Source organism: Myotis myotis, unplaced genomic scaffold, assembly GCF_014108235.1.
Source record: "Myotis myotis isolate mMyoMyo1 unplaced genomic scaffold, mMyoMyo1.p scaffold_m19_p_4, whole genome shotgun sequence".
Taxonomy (NCBI): Eukaryota; Metazoa; Chordata; class Mammalia; order Chiroptera; family Vespertilionidae; genus Myotis; species Myotis myotis.
In genome coordinates, this window is record NW_023416346.1 from 7625110 (window position 1) to 7647990 (window position 22881).

The window sequence follows — 22881 nt, forward strand, 5'->3', positions numbered from 1 at the left end:
AATATTGTCTTCCCATCCATAAACATGGATGTCTTTATACTTTCGATTTTTAAAATTTTCTTTCAACAATATTTTGTAGTTTTCTGTGTACTTGCAATCCCTGAGGGGTCAGGTTAAGGATTTAGGAATGTGGATAAAGCTCTGGTCAAATGGTTACCTATGAAGAACTATGGATAGGTGACCAAATTCCTTTCCAATAGTTTTCAGCAGGATATTAGATTTCCATCACCTCAGTCAAAACACGTGAGATAATTTTTTTTTGTCCTTAGCACCTTTTATTGAAGTATAACCCTTGATGACAATCTGACAGGCATATCAATGTCAGCCAAGAAGGGAGTGGTGGAGGACACAAATGCAGAAACAATTAAGACTCAGAAAAATAATAGCTTCACATGGGATAGATGACCCCCAACAGTTGTACAACAAACACTGATTCTTTATCTATAGAAATTGCCCCCTGCCCACCCCCCTCTAAAGATCTACTAATCTTCAAAGAATATAATATGCTGTTACAGAAATATTATTGGCATAGATAACTCCTTTGGCAAACACAGAGGGAGTCACCAAGCTGCAGATCGGAGGAAGTGGCCAGAAATGTGCCTGACTTCCTCCATCTGAAACTTGCTACTGGCAGAGCAGCACCTTTAGGGAGGCTGGCATTATGACTCTAGTGCCCCTGGACAACTTTTTGGCACATGAGGTTAAATGGAAAACAGAACCTGAACCTGGTCTTGAAAGAGGCTTTTCATCTTTTCACCCTCTTTGTACCTCTGCTTCCAGTTTTTCCCTTGCAAGGACTTTGTTTTCAGTGTCTCTGTCTGTTTCTGTTGGATTCCCATTGAGCATTTACTGCTATACCCTGGCCGAGTCCGCAGCCAGTAGGATTCAAGGGGACTCGATTATCCAAGGATCTGGGAGTAGGGAGTTAGAAGGGATGTGTCATAGTAGCTCTTGCACTGATTCCTCTCTATGTATCAACCACTGTACTTACCTATTACGCACTGAGGCCTCTATGAGTATTTGAAGGGAGAGGGCAGACGTCAAGACCAATAATGCTTTGTGGAAATCCCTTGACCTGCCTTCCAAACTTCTACCTTCTGGCAAGCCTTTGTGGAGAGCAGAGCCCAGGACATGAGAACAGAGGAGAGACTCAGCATTTGAAGTAATAGGGACAGCTTTATAGCACTATCATTCACAGTTGGACTGCCAAGTCAGCAGTGCTGGGCATTAATTATATTGAGCAATATAATTTTGGGTTTATTTTATTAAGATCTTTGGAAACTGTCCCTCTGTGTACAAGTGAGCATCCTTTTGTTCTGATTCCAACTCTAAAATAATTTGAGGTGGGATGAGGGACAAAAATATGAGTCGATAGTACTTTTAGTGTGATAAAGTTAAGGTACAACCAATCTACCACTGACTAGAAAAACTAAGACTATGGCCATAGTGTCCAGGTGAGTGATCACTCTTTTCTATGGGCCTATATTTGCAAAAATCTGTTCTACACACACACACACACACACACACACACACACACACACACACACACACACACATATACACACACACACTCTTATAATGATGGACTACATTGGCTTCATCTCAATCTTGCTCATTGTTTATTTTAGAGCCTGTGTTTTTAAAAACATGGCAGCCACAGCCTATATTAAAAGCACTCCTCCACCTTCCTCATCCTTGGCTTGGGTAAGCCTAGCCCTTTACAAGCCATCAGCCTTCCTGAATAAAGTAGATTTCTCCACTTATGGGGAGAATGGCAGGTTGACATTTTAACAGTAGTTCTGACAGCAGCAGTATACTAAGAGCATACTCATCCCCCTCCCCCATCAGGACACTCTGCTGGCCAAGATTCTTCCATTGTTTCCAAATACAATGAGGAGGAAACGGAAGTTAGGAACCAGTATTTGTAGCAGCAGCAAAATTCCTTGGCAAATTCTTTTGGTCAATTGAGGCACCCCTGCTGCTACAGTTAACCTCCAAAGATGGTGAGGAATTCAGAAATGACTAGAACAGATGTCAGGGATGCTGGGCAGGGCTGGGCAATACAAAGCATGGGCCAGTTAGTAAGGAATAGGGAACTAAGCTGTATAACAGGACAATTTGGCCACAGCTACCTTCCTGCCTTCGCCTGAAGGCTTTCCCAGGACAGAAACTGGCTACCAGTGCCAGGAACTAGGCAACAGCAGCAGCATCAGTTGTTTGTCTGCCTCAGATCCTGGCTGGTTCATGATTTGTACTGGGGGCTGGCCCTGACTGGAGCTTTCTGCTACCATGGATTTTGGTTCCCTGAGCCAGGCCACAAGCTGAGAAAGCAATTCGGTAGAGGAGTTACTCCTGAGCTTATCTCTCCCCTTTCCTTAGCTTGAAGACTTGGAGAAATAGGTGGACCTTGGTCAGTTTCAGATTTCTTTGGTTTCAAGGAAAAATAAGTAAGAAAAAATTGGACCCTGTTGGTGAATGCTAAGCTCATGGTTATCCATACTTCAATGGAAGTATAGGACCAGGCCATAGTGGAGAAGCTCTGAATTCAAGGTAAGAACTTTCTTAAACACTTGTCAGCTATGGTGGTAATAATTCAAAGCCTTGACACCTGGTTACCTAGCCATGGTGAATTCAGGCTGATCTACAGAAAATGCTTTCCTTCTGGACTAACTTTTCCCTAACTCCCCTCTTCTCACCTTATTAGTTAAAAAAAGAAGAAAAAACAATAAAAATAAATAAAGTCAAAAGGACATTTAAAATATAACAATAAGAACCCCTTCCCCCCAGTAATGAAACATGTATGCAGAAGTCAGCTTTAGCAGAGCTATTCATGGCCCATAGTGTGAAGCCCTTAAGGTAGCCACCTGTAACCCCAGCAATATAAAGACAAGATGAAACAGGAAGTGGTAGGTCCAAAGTCTTAGGACAGGAGGAGAGTCACACTAGCCAGGGCTGACAGTGGGCCTCTTCCCCTTTATGCAGATGCTGGGGAAGGTGGGGATGAGGCCAATTTCATTAAGCCTAGCTCTACCCAGCAGGGCATCTGGGGATCCCAAATCTTTTGCTCACATTCTGTTAAGTAAAATTCCTCCTCCTTTGCTTCCCACTGCAAAGCTTGAGTAAAGCCCTGAAATTCCAGTAGGTTAATGCCCTCAAGACAGTCAAATTTCTGTGGGGAATGACTGGGCTGTGAGCCTTGGGGCAGAGTGGAGCTGCATCGCAGTTTCTCTCTGAGCCTTGAAAGGCTGATTATGGTTGGGTGGGTGGTGAGTGCATGATGTCTCTGATATCCGAGTACAAAGAAGAATGAAGGCACTTTGTTGGTTCTGTGTGTGCTAAGTGCTTGCTGTGCAAACTGTGGGAAAGAGTGTGGTTGTATGATCACACTCTATCACAGTTTCTACTTCTTGCTTCTACTTCCTAGGGTAGAAGTTTGGGGTCTCCCCAGAGTCTCCTAGCTGGGTGGGTGCACTGCTTGGTAAGGGGCAGTGAGAGACATCCAGGGTAGAGGATATGGAATAAACTGCTAACTAACTGCTATCTATTTGCTAACAAACTGCTAACAAAGATTGAAAGCACTTCCCATTGTGGCTGGGCAGTGATGATGTTGACAGTCTGCTGGCGGAATTAGAAATTGCTAGGCCCCAGGAGTAGGCTCTCCCTGAGACATTTGAGCTGCTCTTCCCCAAGCTTGATCTTCTCTTCTAGCTCTCGCTGTTCAATGATGAGAGCTGATTTCATCTTCACAAAGTGCTGATAATCTTGGAGCTGGTCCTGAGGCAGGTAGCGGGAGACCATGCCAAACACCAACTTCTCCCTCCGGTCCATGTGCTCCTTCAGCTCCTTGGCATCTGCCAACTGCCCTGTCAGCTGCTGCTTCTTCTCTATCAGCACCAACTAGAGAAATAGAAGACCAATTAAGGGTCATTTCAATTACCAGTCATCAGCCATTGCTCCACCGGCATGCTGCCACAAAGCAACTACGCATTCTGCTAACTAATCAATCGTAGATTTCCTGCCCTGAAGTCCACCTTCATGCAAAAGCTTTTCTTTCCTGTAGCAGGGGGAGAATATACACGAAAGTGATTCTGGCCAGGGGGATATGCAATTCCCTTTTTCCATCTCTAAGCTGTCTTTAATTAGTGGACCATCACTGAGGTAGGGGTGAGGGAAGACTCTGACAAAGCTAGCTCAGGCCCCTTCTATCTGTTGAACAACCATCACTGTGAGAATGCTTTTAAAATGGTATCTGTCTCTGCGTGGGTGTATATCTGCACCATGTGCGTAGGCACATGCCTATGTGCCTCTTATTGTAAAATCAAATTTTTATCTAACACCAATTGCATAAGGAAAGGCAGTGCAGTTTGGGTTCATGAATGTATGCAGATTGACCCAACCTGTGGAACAGACAGCCTCCGAATCTCAACTACTTGGTGAGACCTTGCCCTCTAAGATGAGAGAGAGAGAGAGAGAGAGAGAGAGAGAGAGAGAGAGAGAGAGAGAGAGAGAGAGAGAGAGAGAAATTGCTGCTGCTACTATTACTACTACCAGCATTGATCCAGTGTTTACCCTGTTCCAGGCCCTGTTTTAAGACATTAACTGAATTATCTAATTTAATTTTCAAAGCTTATGTGGTAGGGAGTGTGTTCACCCCATTTTTAAGAGATTGAGACAGAGTGAGGTTAAGTAAGTTGCCTACAGTTACACAGCTAATTAGGGATAGAGCCAGAATTTCAAGACAGTTAAAAGCCAGTGCTCACACTCATAGCACTATGCTCTACTGCATCCCAGACTACCCAAACTTGAAAGAGGAAGCCCCAAGAAGACACATATGGTATTTCCCTCCATCTACACCCAAGAGACTCCAACTCTACCTTCTCCTGGTCAGCTTCTGAATCAATGCTATTGAGAGCATTTTCTACCCGGGCCAGCCGTCCAGAGAGTGACAGCAATAGGTTGACCACTTTATCCAGGTCCCCAATAAACAAACGGTATTTTTCAAACTCATTGGACTTGCAGACAGCTTTTAGGTTGGCCTCCACCTCTTCCCCAAGGGCAGAATTGGCACTGATGTCCTCCAGCAATCCTCGCTGGGCCTCCCGTAGGACAGAAAGTTTTCTGCCAATGCTTTCAATAAGCTGTATCTAGGAGAAACAAAGAGAAGAAAGCAAAGGATGAGGATGGGGACTAACAGAAACTGATAAATTCTTGTAACATATGTTTTTGGATCCAAGTAACAGATGGTGGGCTCTACCCTAGTCACTGGAAACAAAAGAAACCTGAGCAAGTCACATGAGCAATTTCTGTTTTCAGGAGAGTCTTCTCTCCCATCTCTTAGAATATGGGAAGAATCTGTCACTATGAAATGTCTTGGCATTAGACAAGTGATACCCATGGGCTAATACCAAATGTAACTTCATAAATACTTGCTGAAAAAAATGAAACTAGACTACCTTCTTATACTATACACAAGAATAAATTCAAAATGGATTAAAGACTAAAATTTAACACTCAAAACCATAAAAATACTAGAGAAAAATACTAGAGAAAATGTGTGAGCAATGGATAAAAAAAGAAAAAAATAAACAAATGGGACTATATCAAACTAAAAATGTTTTGCACAACAAAGGAAACCATCAAAAAAATAAAGACAACCCACTGAATGAAAGAACATATTCGCCAATACATCTGATAAGAGGTTAATATCCAAAATTTATAAAGAACTCAGACAATTCAACACCAAAAAAACAAACAAACAAACAAACAAAACAGACAATCCAGCCCAGTGGTCGAGTAGCGAGTGACCTATGAAACAGGTCATGGTTTGACTCTCAATCAGGGCACATGCCCGGGTTGCAGGCTCGATGCCCAGTGTACAGTGCAGCCAATCAATGATTCTTTCTCATCATTGATCTCTCTCCCTCTCCCTTCCTCTCTTAAATCAATAAAAATATATTTAAAAAAAACCACACCAGACAATCATTTAAAAAATGCACAAAGGACTTGAACAGACACTTCTCCAAAGAGGACATACAAATGGCCAATAGACATATGAAAAGATACTCAACATTGCCAATCATCGGAGAAATGCAAATTAAAACCAAAATGAGATACCACCTCACACCTGTCAGATTGGCTATCATCAATAAATCAACAAACAAGTGTTGGGGAGGATGTAGAGAAAAGGAAACCCTCGTGCACTGTTGGTGAAAATGCAGACTGGTGCAGCCACTGTGGAAAACAGCATAGAGTGACCTCAGAAAATAAAAAATGGAACTGCTTTTGGAACCAGCAATCCCACTTCTGGGATTAAGCAAAACACTCTCAGACACAGACAATAGTATGATGATTACTTGAGGGAAAGGGGTTGGAGGTATAAGAAGGTAAAGGGGGATAAATAGTGACAGAAGGAGACTTGACGTTGGGTGGTGAACACACAATACAATATAGAGATGATGAATTATACACCTGAAAACCTATATAATTTTATTGAATAATGTCACCCCAATAAATTAAATAATAAATAAATACTGTTTAATGAACAGAAATTGGAATGCTTATGAGAACATGGGTTAAAAAAGCATTGTCATCAAGTATTTGCCTATTTCTTTATTCAGTCTCCTTATATCCATTTAAGTACCTCTGATGTTCATGGCATTGTGCTAGATTTTTACCCCCTCAGCTTAGCTTTTCAGGCCTTTTCAATAAGAGTCTGAGTTCTGGAGTTGCAATAACTACGTTTGACTTATAATTCTGCCACTTCCTAGCTGTGTGACCTTAGGTGAATTTCTTTATGAAGTTTTATTTTCTTTATCTGAAGAATGGGGACAACTGCAGTACCTACTTCACTGAATTGTAATAAGGATTCAATGAGATAATGAATGCTAAGGGTTTAGCACAGACTGAATGCTCAGTAAAAGCTGGTTGCTATTATTATTATTATTATTATTATTATTATTATTATTTATTCAGTTTGTCCCCACTCTATCACTCTAATTCCACTCCTCAGAACCTTTCAGGATTAGCTCCTCACCCTCCTCTGTGTTCACAACACTACTTCTTATGTTCCTGATCCGCTTAGGCAGTTCTACCTGTTCTTTATCTCTTCCTTCACTTTGGCCAGTCCCATTCCTTCTTCAGAGCCCAGCTTTGTCCCTATCCTCCCTGCTGAAAACCCCTGTCCCCATAAGTCTTCTCTTAATAATCTTTTTCTTTTCTGAACTCTCCAGATTGGAGCATTATTATTAGAATTAGAAGCCTATTGTGTAATTTGAAGTTGTTCACTTTCTGTTTCCTGTGTGTACACCTGATTCCTCTCCTACCATTGATTGTAAGTTTCTTGAGGGAAGCACTGCCTGTATCTTCTAATTTGTCTCTCCTATAGTCAGTTCTGGGACTGCACTTACAGCAAAGTGGTGTGGTAGAGTAGAGTTGTGGAGTCAGAGATGCCTGGGTTCCAATTCTACCTCCTCAAAACTGTGTGACCTTGAGTGAGATATCCAGTCCCACTGAAACTTCTGTTTTCTCATCTGTAAATTGGAGAAGTGCCTCCTCTCTTCCTACTTCCTATTCTTGTGAGGGTTAAGTGATATCATAGAGGTAAAATACTTAGTAATTTGCCTGGAACATTAAGCACTAAATACATGTTCACTAATGCTGCTGCTGCTGCTATTGTTGTTATTATATTACTAGAGGTCCGGTGCACAAAATTTGTACACTTGGGGGGTCCCTAAGTCTGGCCTGTGCCCTCGCGAAGTCCAGGAGCCCTTGGGGGATGTCTGAATGACGGCAGCAGTCGGACATCCTTAGTGCTGCTGCAGAGGCAGGAGAGGCTCCCACCACTGCCGCTGAGCTCACCAGTTGTGAGCCTGGCTTCTGGCTGAGCGGCACTCCCCCTGTGGAATCAGGCTAAAACTGGCTCTCCAACATCCCCCAAGAGGTCCGGGATTGCAAGAGGGCGCAGGCCGAGGGACTCCATTGGTGCACAGTCAGGGCTGGGGAGAGATGCCGGAGGTTGGCTAGCCAGGGAGGGACTGCGGGAGGGCTCCAAGGGAGTGTCCAGCCGGTCTTGCTCAGTACTGATCACCTGGACCCCAGCAGCAAGCTAACCTACAGGTAGGAGCATCTGCCCCCTGGTGGTCAGTGCATGTCATAGCAAGCAGTTGAGTGGCCTTAGCATATCATTAGCATATTATGCTTTGATTGGTTGAATGGCTGACCGGTGGATTGGACATTTAGCATACTAGGCTTTTATTATATAGGATTACCTGGGTATTACTACTACTGCTATCTGAGTTTGAACCCCAGTTCTGCCACTAAGTAGTAGAGTGACTTTGAGCAAATAACTCAATCACTCTGCACCTCAATTTTCCCATCTGAAAATAGGGTAACAGTAATGCTTATCTCATAATGCTATTATGATAATTAAATGCGTTTGTACATGTTATGTGCTTAGAACAGTATCTTGTATATAAGAAGTATGCTTTGATGTTTGTTTTATTATTCCTTCTCAGGAATAGTTTTCTAGATTGTGTTCTTTTCTAGTACTTTATTTAGAGATATCCAAGGTGACCAAGACCAAGAGACCCTGCTATGGGTTCAAAGACTATTGTCATATTTCAGAACTGGTCAATATTCAGGAGATCACCGTGATCTTAGTCTGAAGTATAATAAGTTTACATTCAGGAAAAATTCCAAAATCCACTGGGAATGAGGGATCAATGATATGAATGAGGCAACACAATTAGATGCCAAGAGGTTCCCAGGTATTTCTTATCTTCTTTTCCTCAAAATAAAACTCAATGCCAAAGATAAAGGAGGGCTGGGGGCCAAATGATCAACCTGGAAAATCAACTACCCATCCCAGCTCTTAGGTTCCATAGGTCTGCCAGAATGAAAGTGGAGACAGCCCTTTCTTTCTTGGCATTTGGGCTTTGCAACCTGAACTTCAACCCTGGGGAAAGTGTAGTAGATAGAGTTGTGGAGTCATCACAGACCTAGCTAGAGCTGAGCTGCTTTTCTGGGATATTACAAATCAGTATCATTTCTCACCGTCTTCCTTAGAGACAAAAAATGTTCCAGCCCCCCAACAATCACTTCAAATCACTATTTCTATACTTCACCATTTCTGATCATTTCTCTCTTCTTCTGGTCAGACTATTATTAGGTTTGCTCCTAATAAAAAGGTCCTAAGTAAGGCAGGAGAAGCCTGCCATGATCAGGGAACATGGAATCCAAGGAAACAGGCATCTGATCAAGAAATCTTTGATACCATCACGCTTCTAATTCATTCTCTGACATTTTGTTTCAGATTGGAAAGTGGTGGGGGGGACTTTTGTAAATAGCCTTGAGCTTTCCTACAGGTCATATCCTGAATGAGAAACATGGGCAGATGACTAATTTACATTGAGTTCAGATGTCCACGAAGTGGTAAATTGGGCCTTTCAGGTTGGCATGGAAACCCAGTTGTTTATGAAATAAAATGGGTAAGTGCAGAGAGGGCAAAGTGATTCCAGGAATTAGATTAGACAACCAGACTAGTGGTACTTAGAGGAAAAAAGGGGAGGCTTTGCAATAGCAACAGCATTTCCATTTATCTATTTTTAACATTTTAAAGAGATTACTGCCTCTTTTTGCAAATAAACACTAAAGTTTATCAGCTTATAATTTCTCCTTTTCGTTGTTAGTTAGTCTGTTCTCTCTCCCAGAAAGTTACACAGGTAATACAATCAATGATTACCATTGGTTAGAGTTCATTGGCTAAAACTCTGATGTGTCCTGGGCAGTGTGTTACTTAACAAGGCTGGCTTGCCCTGGTCGATGTTGCTCAGTGGTAGTGTCAGCCCGAATACCAAAGGGTCACAGGTTTGATTCCAGGTCAAGGGCATGTACCTGGGTTACATGTTCCTTCCCTGGCCCCGGTTGGGGTGTGTATGGAAGTCAACTAATTGATATGTCTCTCTCTCCTCGCCCCTCTCCTTTCCCCCCTCCCCCTCCCCCCCCCTCCCCCTCCCCCTCCCCCTCTCCCTCTCCCTCTCCCTCTCCCTCTCCCTCTCCCTCTCCCTCTCCTCCTCCTCCTCCTCCTCCTCCTCCTCCTCCTCCTCCTCCCTTACATTCTCTCTGAAAAAACAATGGGAAAAAATGTCCTCAGGTGAGGATTAACCAAAAAGAAAAACAAACAAACAAGGCTGGCTTATTTCAGAGGGACAGCCCAATAGAAAGACAGTCCTGAATCTACCACCTAGTCTATAACCCTGGGCAACTTAGTCTTCTCAATTGGCAAAAAGGGGATAGTAATGTCTATCTTGTAGAATTGTTTTAAGGATTAGATACTGTAGTGATGACTATGATTACTACTACCATAATTACTATTATTGACCAGATCAAAGAGACTGGAGTTGTATTTGTGAGAAACCCAGAGAGGCTATTTGATTTTCAAACTGAAAATATAGGAATGTACCAAGATGTATAAAGAACTTAGAGGGCAGGGCAACCTACTCACTCAAGCTAAAATTTCTAAGGTATATAAAAAAAAAGTCACCTTTTTTTGAGCCAGTTCATGGTCTACTTCCTCCTCTCCTAGGCCAATCTCTGCCATTTCGGGTTGGTCTTTCAACTTGTTCAACAGCTCTGCCTTGGCCACAGAAATATTGTAATAAGCTGAGTAAGAGGTAGAAATCCCTGGGGCCCCTTGAGGAGGCGAGAAGCGCTGAAATTCTTGCCTGTGGGAACAAAGGGTGACCATTTGAACACCTCTGTTGAGAGGCTGCTGACCTTTCTGCTTCTTAGTTTCCATATTTGTAATACAGTGGGATCCTGCTTTGCCAAGGAGTTGTAAAATAAGAAAATAATAGACCAGGTGGCACTATCCAAATATAAACAGACCACATAAAGGCCATCTAGAATTCAAGTCAAGGCCAATTTTAAGAACTTAAAAGGCTATTTCCTTGTCCCTGACTTCTGAAGCTATAGGGACTTCTTTAGAGATAATTTGGTTTGGTCATTGACAACTCAGCAAAATCCAGAAAAACTGACAGGCCCTTAAAGTTCTGGGCTTATCATCAATGATTCCCCTTGGTTCATGGCCCCAGTATATGAACCCCATGGGATGGTATAGGTGGTAGGGATGTATCTGAGACCTTAGCTATTTGTCTTCTAAGCCTGTTGGCATCCCTCCTACCCATCCTAGACATCGCCCACCCCCAGCTCTATCTAGTCTGCTTGCTTACAAAGGCACCCTGTGGCTTTCCTGGACATTCCGATAATTTCTTCTTTCCTGGTGGTACAACTTCTGCTTGAGATGGCCCCTCCACTGCAGATCTCCCACAGCAAAGAGGTCACCCATGACCTCAGCAGTGGTCACCATGTTGGAGGCTGGGGTTAGCACCCCTGCCAGGGACTTGTCACGGCCCACCACATCTCTCATGAGCTCTTCTGAGACTGCCTGCTGTAGAGCAGGCCTTCTGCCTGAGAAGGAATAGCATCTCTCCACTTCTGATGTATCCCCAATGGCCCCAGCCTCCTCCATAGTTGCAGAATAATATGGGGGGGAAATGGAACCAGTGGCACCCAGGGGCTTGACAAGTGTAGCAGCAGACCCTGTTGTCTTGAGTTCACTGAAGCCCAAGGGACTGAGGTGCTGCTTCTCGGAGCGCCAGCCCATGAAGGACAACTGCTCTTCAGGAAACAAGTAGCTCTGGCTCCATGCTGGCTTGGGTTTGGAGTCTTCTGCCATCAAGGATTCTGGTCTGGCATTAGGAAAGAAAAAAAAAGTTGGGCTTCAGGGACAGATGAGCAAATAATTCCACCCATGATTTATGCAAGGGAGAGGCTCACCCCCTCTATATTCTTGTTGCCTACCAGCCGCCCCCACCCTCCACCTGTATGTGTCACTGCCTCTCTGCTAACCTCTAGCTATTTGAAAGGAAAAATAGGAAAAACTCATTAGTCATTTTTGCAGCTATTTGCAGCTCTTAAATAAAGGTCAAAAATAATGGTTAAAATGCTCCACAGCTTTTTACGGATTCATGTTATGCTGTCTCCTAATTCATCACACAAAAGAAATTTGAGCATGCCAACATTCCTCATCCTAGGTATTCATTTACATGTAGGTTTTTAAGCTAATAACACTGATAAAGGAACACTACTCACTAACATCACACAGGGATTACTATGTCCCAGAAACTGTCCTAAGATGCCTGTGTGTGAGGAGAGGGGTGTAGATACAGATATAAAATTCAATGCTCATGACAACCATTTTACAGATAAGGAACATGAGGCATTGAAAAGTAAAGTAACTTCCCCAAGGTCACCAGACAGTAAATGAAAGACCCGTGATTTATACCTAGGTGATTTAACTCCAGAATCTGTACTTTTTAAAATAAAGAATATATTTTTATTGATTTTTTAGAGGGAGAGAGAGGAAAAAAAACATCGATGTGACATCTATTGGTTGCGGGGATTGAACCCACAACCTGGGTATGTGCCTTGACCAGGAATCCAACCAGTGACTTTTTGGTGCATGGGACAATGCTCAACCAACTGAGCCACTCTGACCAGAGCCAGAATCTGTGCTTTTAGCCACTATGTTATACTTCCAAGGGGACAACTTGACAGCATATAAAATCCTGCATGTAAAAAATTTTCTGACTGAACAATATCTCTGTTAGCATAGAAAAGAGAACATTCTGAAGGGCATATAAAAGTATAAGATAGCGAATTCCTATGTACAAAAAATATTTAGGGCATATATGAGTGTTATGAGTCAGAAAGTGCTGCAAGAAAGTACGGAATATTTTTTTAAAGGATGTGGCTATATGTCAATAAAACTGGAAAAAATAAAAATAAATTTTAAAGTCATTTCCTTCTGGTTAGAATCCTGTGTAGTCTGATAATCTGGAATAGGTTCTTCTTGATCAGTCTAGAGATCTTGGGATGATGTAATAGTCACAGTAAACCAGACTACTTGGGTTCTGGCTTCCTGTGATATTCTGCAAGTTACTTCATCTCTCTGTGCCTCACTTTTCTCATCTAAAAAATGCAGGAGAGTAATGGTAATTACTATAGGTGTGTTGTGAAGATTAAATCAATCCATACATGAAAGTTTTTAAAATAATGCTTGGCACATGGTAAGCAAGCAAAAAATATTAGCTATGTTGGGAATGATGCTGTTCCTTTAATCGCTATCACTCAAAGAAGCATCTATAATTGGCTTTCTGTAGCCACAAGCCAGGGTTGTATGCAAACAGATGCTTTCACTCGCATCCCATAGTCATTTAAAAAGATCTCTGGAACATATTACAAAAATCTCTAATAATAGCCATTTCCTTCTTTCTGTCCAAGCTGCCAAGGTGAATGGAAGTACATAAAGGAAGAAGAACTAGCAGACTGACAGAGGTACTGTAACTACTACCTCCGGTACACACTGCCCTACAGAAGATAGGAGGGCCTCGTAAAGGCCTGGTCTACCAAAAGAACAAAATCTATCTGAGACTAGAATAGTGAAATAAGCATGGATTTGGGAGGCAGACAAATCTGGTTTTGAATTTTTGCTGCACAATTCTGACTTATTTAGTCCTTTATTTTGCTCAGCTTTAGTTTTCTCATCTGTCAAATGGGAATAATAATGGTGCTTAGGGCTGTTGGGAGGTTTAAGTGAAATGATGAATATAAAATGACTAGCAATGTCTGGCACATAGAAAATGTTCATTTGTTCATTTATTTATTCTTTCTTGTGAATATTAAGTGGTAGGTCACCTTCTCTTCACTTTGATAGGTAACAATCATAGTCATTTTCCACAAAATGTTTTCTGATTATAATAAGAATGCTCCCCAGCTAGATGGACAGCTTGAGAAGCAGCCACTAGGGATCTAATAAGAGATTCACTCAGTGTCTGGGAGCCAGGCCCTGTAAGTGCTGTGCTTGTGGCACTTCGGGCTAGAAAACCTTGATTAGCTCCAGATAGCCAAGTAATGGATCTGCCTGTCAGTAAAAGACATGATAATAAGATACTTCTAATAGTAACAAGGCTCAGGCAGGTTCCTTCTGTAAAGGGATTTAATAAAGCACTTAGAGGAAAGACACCTGCCCCCCATCTTCACTCCCAGAAGAGAGTGGGCTGAGCTCTCCGTGGGAGGCCTGGCAGAGCTAAAAGCCAAAGCTCTTTTGCTTTGGAGCAAAGGGGAAAACCACACACTGTAGTGCATGCATATGAGCATTGGCACAGTGAAGGGAACAGACACTGGCAGTCCAGTGGCCAGGAAGCTCATCCTGTCTTCCTGCCCAGGCAGCTCATCCTGTCAACTACAGGTATTACTTGATGAAGAAAATGCAAAGAGAGAGGTGAAAGTGGAAGAGGAAAAAAATGTTCTTAGCTATTGTAAAGAATGATCAGGGCATAAAGCATGCAACCCAAGTAACACCTTTGATGTTGGGATGTTAGGAAGAGCTTAGAAGCCCAGGTAGGTCATAGAACAAAGGAAAATCAGGTTTCAACTTGGCCTCTTGTTCTGAAAAGCAAGCATAAGACAAGGTAGAAGAGGGTAGGAGCCAGGCTTCTAGGAAAAGCCTTGTACAGGTAATAACGGTTTAATGCCTTCTGTCTCAGGGGCCAGAAACTAATGCATACCTTAAAGACAAAATGGGAAATAATATATTTTGATAGTGGTATTTAGGGATAAGAACATGAACAACTACAATTTGCTGAGTACCTACTATGTGATAAATTAACTTCACATTCATAACAACCATATGGAATAGGTATCATCAAGTCTATTTTCCAGTGAGAAACTGAGGCTGGGAACAGTCCAAGGTCATGCAACCGGTACATGGTGGAGGTGGATTCAAACTCATGCTGCCTGTCTCTTCGGGACCTAATATCTTTCATAAGCACTTACTTGGAGGGATCAGTGGTCTCCTGCTCCGATGTCCTCCAAAGCCCACCAATGCCATAATAGCAAGGGGGCTGAGCCTTCTCAGGTTGAGATCCCAAGTGGCCCCTTATTGGAGGCAGGTAATCACTGGAATGGAGAGTAAAAGACTCTTGCTCTGCTGGGAGGCTTTGTGTACCCTGCCTTGAGACCTCCAGGTGACCAAAGCTCAGGGTTTGTGGCTGCTCCAGGACTTCCTCAGTATTGAGAGCACAGGAACCAGTGGTTTCTGAACTGAAATACTGGGGTGGCAACTCCTCCTCCTCTCCTCTCTCCTCCTCTTCCTCCTCCTCTTCTACCCCCTCCTCCTCTTCTTCTCCCTCCTCCTCCTCCTCTTCCTCTTGCTGCTGCTGTTGCTGCTTCTGCTGCTGTTGCTGCTGCTGGGCTGCACGGAAGAGCCTATACTTCTCCCAGTTGGGAGGAGGAGGACGAGGAGGAGGAAAGGCCTTCTTCCTGGTTCCCAAAGGATCTAGCTGGGTTTCATCAACTTTGGTAAAGAGCTCCCTCCTAGGCTGCCCCCAGGCCCGGGAGCTCTGGGGATCCAAGCTGATATGGCTCTCTGAGAAGGCACGGCTGCGCAGTGGGTGGGGCATGGAGGCCATGGAACTCTCCTCCTCATAAACTGAAGTTTCCTCTGTTTTTTTCGAGGAGTGCTTGAAATCTCCAAGGAGGTCAAGAGAAGAGATTGCTCGGTAGCTTGATAAGTCCAATGCTGGGTTCTCAAGGCAAGGATGGAAGGGGGTTGCCCATGAAAAGTCAGCCTTGGAATGAGCCATTTCCCTGCAAAAGAGCAGATGGGGATTGTGTAAAACAAACAGGTTGCAGATGATGCCATATTTTTTAAAAATATGTTTTTATTGAGTTCTTTATTTAGAGAGTGAGGAAGGGAGAGGGATAGAGAGATGGAAATATCAATGAGAGAGAAACATTGATCAGCTGCCTCCTGCACATCTCCTACTGGGAATCTAGCCCAAAACCCAGGCATGTGCCCTGACTGGGAATCAAACCAGGGACCTCTTGGTTCATGGGTTGACGCTCAACCACTGAGCCACACCAGTTGGGTTGATCCCATATTTTTCATGACATCATTTGTGTAAAATTTAAAATGGCCACAAAACAATGTAATCAATGTAATAAATGTGATAATTATAATAATATATATTATGGATAGCTAACACTGTGTATGTACTAAATACCAAGCACTGCTTTAAGTGTTTTCCATGTCTTAACATATTTAATCCTCATAATAACTATAGGAAGTTATTATTATCCTGATTTTATAGCTGGGGAAACTGAGGCATGGGCAGGATAAGTAACTTGCTTGGGGCCATAAAGCTAGTAAGTGGCAGAGCTAGAGTTTGAACCTGAATAATCTATCTCCAAAGACTGAATACACACACCACCTCAGTCTGTTTGTAGCACTCGGATTGAATGTACTATATCCTTTGGCTTATAAGTCTGGTTATCTTGCTTCATCTGCTGCTCTTGTTTGTTTTGTTTTTAATTATGAAAAATTCAAATATTTACAAACATACAGAGATTGCTAAAATAAATATTCATGTTCCCACCTACTGCTCAGAATAAACACATCTTAATACTGTGCCATTCATTGATGCTTCATGAATTTATTTTTAAGAAATCAGAAAAGCCTTAGCCAGTTTTTCTCAGTGGATAGAGCATCAGCCCGCAGACTGAAGGGTCAAAGGCATGTACCTCGGTTGCAGGCTCGATCCCTGGCCCCAGGCCAGGGCATGTGTGGGAGTCAACCAATCAATGTGTCACTCTCACATCAATGTTTCTCTCTCTCTGTCTCTCCTCCTCCCTTCCACTCTAAAAATCAATGAGAAAATATGGTGCAGATTAACAAACAAACAAAAAAGAAATAAGAAAAAATACCCTTGTTTTACTCCCCATTTTCATTCACCTATTGCCTCTCTAGATACTTTCTGTCCATGTTATTATACTTGTAAGAAAAAACATAAAGCATGACATTTACAAATATCTGCTATTTTGGATTTAAAATATCTCCTCTAATGCAATTCCAGTCAGAATTCTCAATAGGAATTTTTAACAATAGAGTTATTAATAGCTTGTAAAATAAAGCAGGATATCATATTAAAGAGTATTTGCTATAGAAAAAAATGGGGGGGGGTGAGTAAGGGATTAAGCATATTATAAAGAAATTATAGTGAAAACAGTGTGTTATTGATTAGAGGAACAGACTGGAAAGTCCAAAATATCATATATAATTGACCTTCCATAACAATGAGTTAAAGATCATTTAATAAATCTTTCTTGAGATTACTGCAGAGCAGTATTATTTGGAGCTATACCATGTATTATATATCAAAATAAGTTCCAGATTCAAGAATTACAGGTATATGTGTACAGAATTTTAATATATGTTATATGCCTATGTATGTACTATCAAAATTAAAAAGACTATTGTGAGGAGAAATGAGATTGCTCACATTATAAGCAATAGGAAAAATATACAAGGTAAATGAGTTCAGGTTTATTTAAATACTAGAAGCCCAGTGCACAAAGTTCGTGCACTCCGAGGTGGGGGGCTCCCTCAGCCCAGCCTGCACCCTCTTATAGTCCAGGAGTCCTCAGGGGATGTCCAACTGATGGCTTAGGCCCGCTCCCTGCAGTCAGACATCCTTAGCGCTGCCACAGAGGTGAGAGAGGCTCCCACCACCACCACTGCACTTGCCAGCTCTGAGCTCTGTAGGAGCACACTGACCACCAGGGGGCAGCTCCTGCATTGCCTGCCCTCTGGTGGTCAGTGCATGTCATAGCGACCAGTCATTCTGCCATTTGGTCGATTTGCATATTTTCTTTTATTATATAGGATATATATATAAAGTCAAACTTCTATATAATAAGTCACCACAGTCAGAGGACATCTATTTAGCTCTATAGTATAAAAGGTGAAATCTGCTAAACCAAAAGATCTGGTTTTCTGCTGTAGCCTATAAGCAATCTGCATCATTCTAAGTATTGCCCAGTGACAGGAAATTCCAGCAGTTCAATAAAATCATCAGACAGAATATCCTTCAATAGTCATAATGAAGACCAAGAATATTTCTTTAATAATTCATAATGGTAGGCAAGCTCAGGTAGAATGGAAAGCAAAATATCCTTCATTCCCCTCATCTCCAGTCCCCATCCTGGCTAGTTCATCACTCATATGGATCAGAAATTCATATCCACACATTCCCTATTCTCTTCTCATTTAGGCCTTAGCCCACCTAGAGCTCCTTTATTTTTTCTTCATTTTTTATTACCTAGATCTCCTTTAGATTAAAAGAATCCCTTGTGTGCAAACTGTTCCACCTGGCATTTTCCCCTCATGAAACAAACAAAAAAACCAAGGTGGTGAATGGAAAGTAAAAAGATGACAAATGCCATCAGGCAGAGAGGACTATCCTGAACACTTATCTAAAATGACTTATCACCGAAACCGGTTTGTCTCAGTGGATAGAGCGTCGGCCTGCGGACTGAGGGGTCCCGGGTTCGATTCCGGTCAAGGGCATGTACCTCGGTTGCGGGCACATCCCCAGTGGGAGATGTGCAGGAGGCAGCTGATCGATGTTTCTCTCCCATCGATGTTTCTAACTCTCTATCTCTCTCCCTTCCTCTCTGTAAAAAATCAATAAAATATATTTAAAAAAAAATAAAATAAAATGACTTATCCTTACTTTTTTTATTTTGTTCTTTCTCAGAGAATACATCACCACCTGGTATGTCTCATACCTATTTTTACTTATTTATTTTGTGCCACTCTCTAACTATAATGTAAGATCCACATTGACAAGGATCTTGTATGTCTCCTTTATCTGATATCTAGTGCCTGTCACACAGTAGGCATTCAATAAATATTTAATACATGAATTAATGCCAAAATGGGAAAAAACAAGGGCCATGATACTAATATATTAAAAAGTTGAAGTAAAGGCAAAAATCAACTAACAAGGCAAAGAAGGGCACTATAATATTAATGATTAGAACACATGATGAATATCTAACTACTCCAAATCTTTATGTACCAAATAACAGAGCATCAAAATTTCTAAAGCACAAAAAAATTAAATTTACTTCATTTAAATAGTTTTTTTTATTTCTACAGTAAAAAAAAAATTTCTAAAGCAAGTCAAGGGGATGTAAAGTACAGTATAGGGAATATTAGTCAATAATATTATAATAACTATGTATGGTACCAGGAGGGTACTAGACTTTTCTGGGTGATCACTTCGTAAGTGATATAAATTTCTAATCACTATGTTATACACCTGAAACTAATATAATATTGTATGCCATCTGTAACTAAAAAATAAAAATTTCTAAAACAAAATCTATAGGAAATATAAAGGTAGAAAAAAGCAGAAACAAAATATGACACTCAGCTGATGACAGATATGACAATCAACAACTAAGATAATGGAAAAATCTAAATTTATTTGTACACTAAAAACAGACTCTAATTTTTTAAGGGCCCATTGAACATTTTTTAAATTGACAATATCTTAAGCTAAAAAGTGGAAGTAGTACAGAGTACAGTATCTAATCACAATACAGCAACACTCTAAATCTATAATAATAAAAGCATAATATGCTAATTAGACCGGACAACCAAACAACCTTCTGGATTTCATTCCAGATGACTTTCTGAATGAAGTCGCCACGGCAGGGGGCTGAGGCAGAGGTGGTTAGGGGCGATCAGGCAGGCAGGCGAGTGGTTAGGGGCAATCAGGTAGGCAGGCAAGTGGTTAGGGGCAATCAGGCAGGCAGAAGAGTGCTTAGGGGTAATCAGGCAGGCAGGCAGAGGGGTTGGGGCAATCACGCAGGCAGAAGAGTGGTTATGGGTGATCAGGCAGGCAGGCAAGTGGTTAGGGGTGATCAGGAAGGCAGACAGAGTGGTTAGTGGTGATCAGGCCAGCAGGCAAGTGGTTAGGGTTGATCAGGCAGGCAGGCAGAGTGGTTAGGGGCAATCAGGCAGGCAGGAGAAATTGTAGCCTTAAATACTTATAGCAATACATAATAATAAATTAAAATAAATGAATTAAGCATTCAGCAAAAGAAGTTAAGAAAACCACCATAAAAATAGACCTAAGGAAAGCAGAAAGAAAACTAATGGTACCAATCAATATACTAGAAAATAAATGATAGTACAAATAATTAAAGCTAAGAGCTAATTCTTTAAAAGAAAATTAAAATAAGACAGATAAGCCACTTGCAAATCTAATTTAAAAACCCAAGTGCACAAAATGAGAAGAATGAGAATATGTAAACCCACCAGTTACTATAGAAAAACATTGATAAATTTGACCAAAAATAAAAAGCACACTCACATGGTCTTGTGTTAATTCTAACCTTCAAGAAACAGACAACCCCAATGCTATTTATGTTTCCTAAACTCTGGAATCTAGAGAATAGAGGGATAAGAAAAGAATCTTGCACAGTGTCAATACCAAAACCCCAAAACTAGAAGATACATAAAGGAAAACTAGAGGCCATTCTCATATAAGAATATTAATGTATATTTTTGCATTTAAAAACACAAATATTAGGACATCAGTACATATAAGGAATTTATTAATCAACTACCAGCATATACTAAAGGCACATTCTTAAAAAATTCTTTCTGAGAAGGGTGCATGATCCAAAAAGCTGGAAACCACTGGTTTGGGACAGCCATTCTTTTTTTTTTTTTTTTTAAATATATTTTATTGATTTTTTTACAGAGAGGAAAGGAGGGGAATAGAGAGTTAGAAACAATGATGAGGGAGAAACATGGATCAGCTGCCTCCCGCAAACCCCCTACTGGGGATGTGCCCGCCACCAAGGTACATGCCCTTGACCTGAATCGAACCCGGGACCCTTTGGTCCGCAGGCCAATGCCTTATCCACTGAGCCAAACCAACCAGGGCAGGACAGCCATTCTTAATTAAAGTAGCTTTTAATGTGAATTAGTTGGAGAAGTTGTTTAAAATACAAATTCATGAGCCTCAGTCCCTGAAACTGGAACTTAGAACCTCTGGTGGGGGTTCAGGAATCTGTATTTTTAACAATTGGCCTAAGGGATTCTAATACAAGTGGCTCAGGGACCATGCTATATAGAAAGAAAAGGCCAGGGTTAAAAAGGATGTATGAGTGTTGTGGTTTAGGAGTGGAGGTTTGAGGGCAGATTTATTTGTTCCAATTAGATTGGTTTCCAGTCTATACAGCCTGTCTTCCACCCGTCACACACACACTCCCACCTTCTATCCCTGTCTTTCTCCCCCTTCCCCATCTTAATCTCCAATCTTGATCTGATAAAATTCATGCAGTGACAACATCTCCAAAGGCTTCATTTGGGCCAATGTCCTGCAGTTGTGGCAAGAAGAACCCAGGCTCGTGATAGTAATCAAATTTACCACTCTTTTCTCTTACTAGCCAGGGTACAAGAAAAGCAATAGAGCAGAGCGGAAAGAACACATTGTCAGAAAGGCTTGAGTCTAAATTCCAGGAAAATTTTAAAATCTGGCTCTATAACCCTAAAGCTGTACAACCTTGAGCAAAGTATTTAATTTACCTCAGTTTTAATAAAATATCTATCTTACAAAGCTTTGTGAGGGAGGATAAACTATATAAAAAGGGCCTAGCAAAAGAGAACAGAATGATGGCTGTCAGAGGGTAAGGGGATTAAGAAAAAAAAAAAAAAAGCCCCATGGACACAAACAACCATATAGTGATTACTAAAGGGAAAGAACAGTGGGGGAGGAAGAAGAGGGTATAGGGGGTATAAATGGTGACGGAAGGAGACTTAACTTTGTATGGTAAACACACAATACAGCATACAGATGATGTATTATAGAATTGTACATCTGAAACCTATATGATTTCATTAACCAACTAGAGGCCCGGTGCACGAAATATGTGCATGGGGGTTGACCCTCAGCCCAGCCTGCACACTCTCCAATTCAAGACCCCTCAGGGGATGTCCGACTGCTGGTTTAGGCCCAATCCCACAGGCCCAATAGCCAGCAGGCAGAGGTGGTTGGGCCTAAACCAGCAGTCGGACATCCCTCTCACAATCTGGGACCACTGGCTCCTAACTGCTTGCCTGCTTGCCTGCTTGCCTGGTCGCCCCTAACCGCCTCTGCTTGCCAGACTGATTGCCCCCTAACTGCTCCCCTGCTGGCCTGATCGCCCCTAACCGCCTCTGCCTGACTACCTGATTGCTCCTAACCACTTGCTTGCCTGCCTAATGACCCCTAACCACCTCTGCCTCAGCCCCCACCACTGTGGCTTTGTCCGGAAGGACGTCCAGAAGATGTCCAGTCTAATTAGCATATTACACTTTTATTAGTATAGATGTCACCGCCAATAAATTCAATTTTAAAAACAAAATAAAAAGGGCCTAGCAATGATGCTGTATACATGAAAGGTGATTAATAAGTGAAAGGACTATGTTTATTGTTAGAGTGAAGTCCCTTACTCAGGGCACTGCATATGGTTGTACAAGTTGTTCAGTGTACAACCTTCACTGCTGTATGCTTTAGCCTTATTCCTTGTTCCCATCAAGGGAGCTGGACTGTACCCCCTATGGTTAATATTCAGACCTGTTTAATAGCCAAGAGATCAGAAAACCTTGGGTCTCATCTCAGCCACATGGCTGCCTAGCCAGGAAGCCCTAGCTAACCAAGGGTTTTAACCCTGGTCTCATTTACTCACTTATCCTATCTATTAAAAAGGAAAGATAATAAAAGACAAGTTTAAGAACAGAGATAAGATCAAAAGGACTACGTATTCTAAGTCGTCTTATTTAGGTACTAATCACTCTCAGTCTTACAGAATTTACCCCTGGGTAGCCAACTACAGAATCAGCTGGAAGAGCATGCCTTCTAGGAACATTTGATGCACCAATTCATGGTACTGTGGCCCTATCTGGAGGCACTGGGCTCTAGC

The 22881-nt window shown here is 41.8% G+C and overlaps 1 protein-coding gene across 3 annotated transcripts in view; it reads right to left on the reverse strand.

Moving 5' to 3' along the window:
• Nucleotides 1–263: 263 nt before the first annotated feature.
• SHROOM4 (shroom family member 4) overlaps nucleotides 264–22881 on the reverse strand; it is a 220405-nt gene continuing 197787 nt past the window's right edge. For 2 of the 3 annotated variants that reach the window (XM_036305184.1, XM_036305185.1), the window contains 5 exons: nucleotides 14896–15708; nucleotides 11229–11747; nucleotides 10541–10721; nucleotides 4875–5144; nucleotides 264–3897 (listed from right to left, as the gene is read on the reverse strand). In XM_036305184.1, the coding sequence (XP_036161077.1) occupies nucleotides 3628–3897; nucleotides 4875–5144; nucleotides 10541–10721; nucleotides 11229–11747; nucleotides 14896–15708 (2053 nt within the window). In that variant the 3' untranslated portion in view covers nucleotides 264–3627. The remainder of the gene's footprint in view (nucleotides 3898–4874; nucleotides 5145–10540; nucleotides 10722–11228; nucleotides 11748–14895; nucleotides 15709–22881) is intronic. The other variant, XM_036305186.1, reaches the window with a different exon arrangement.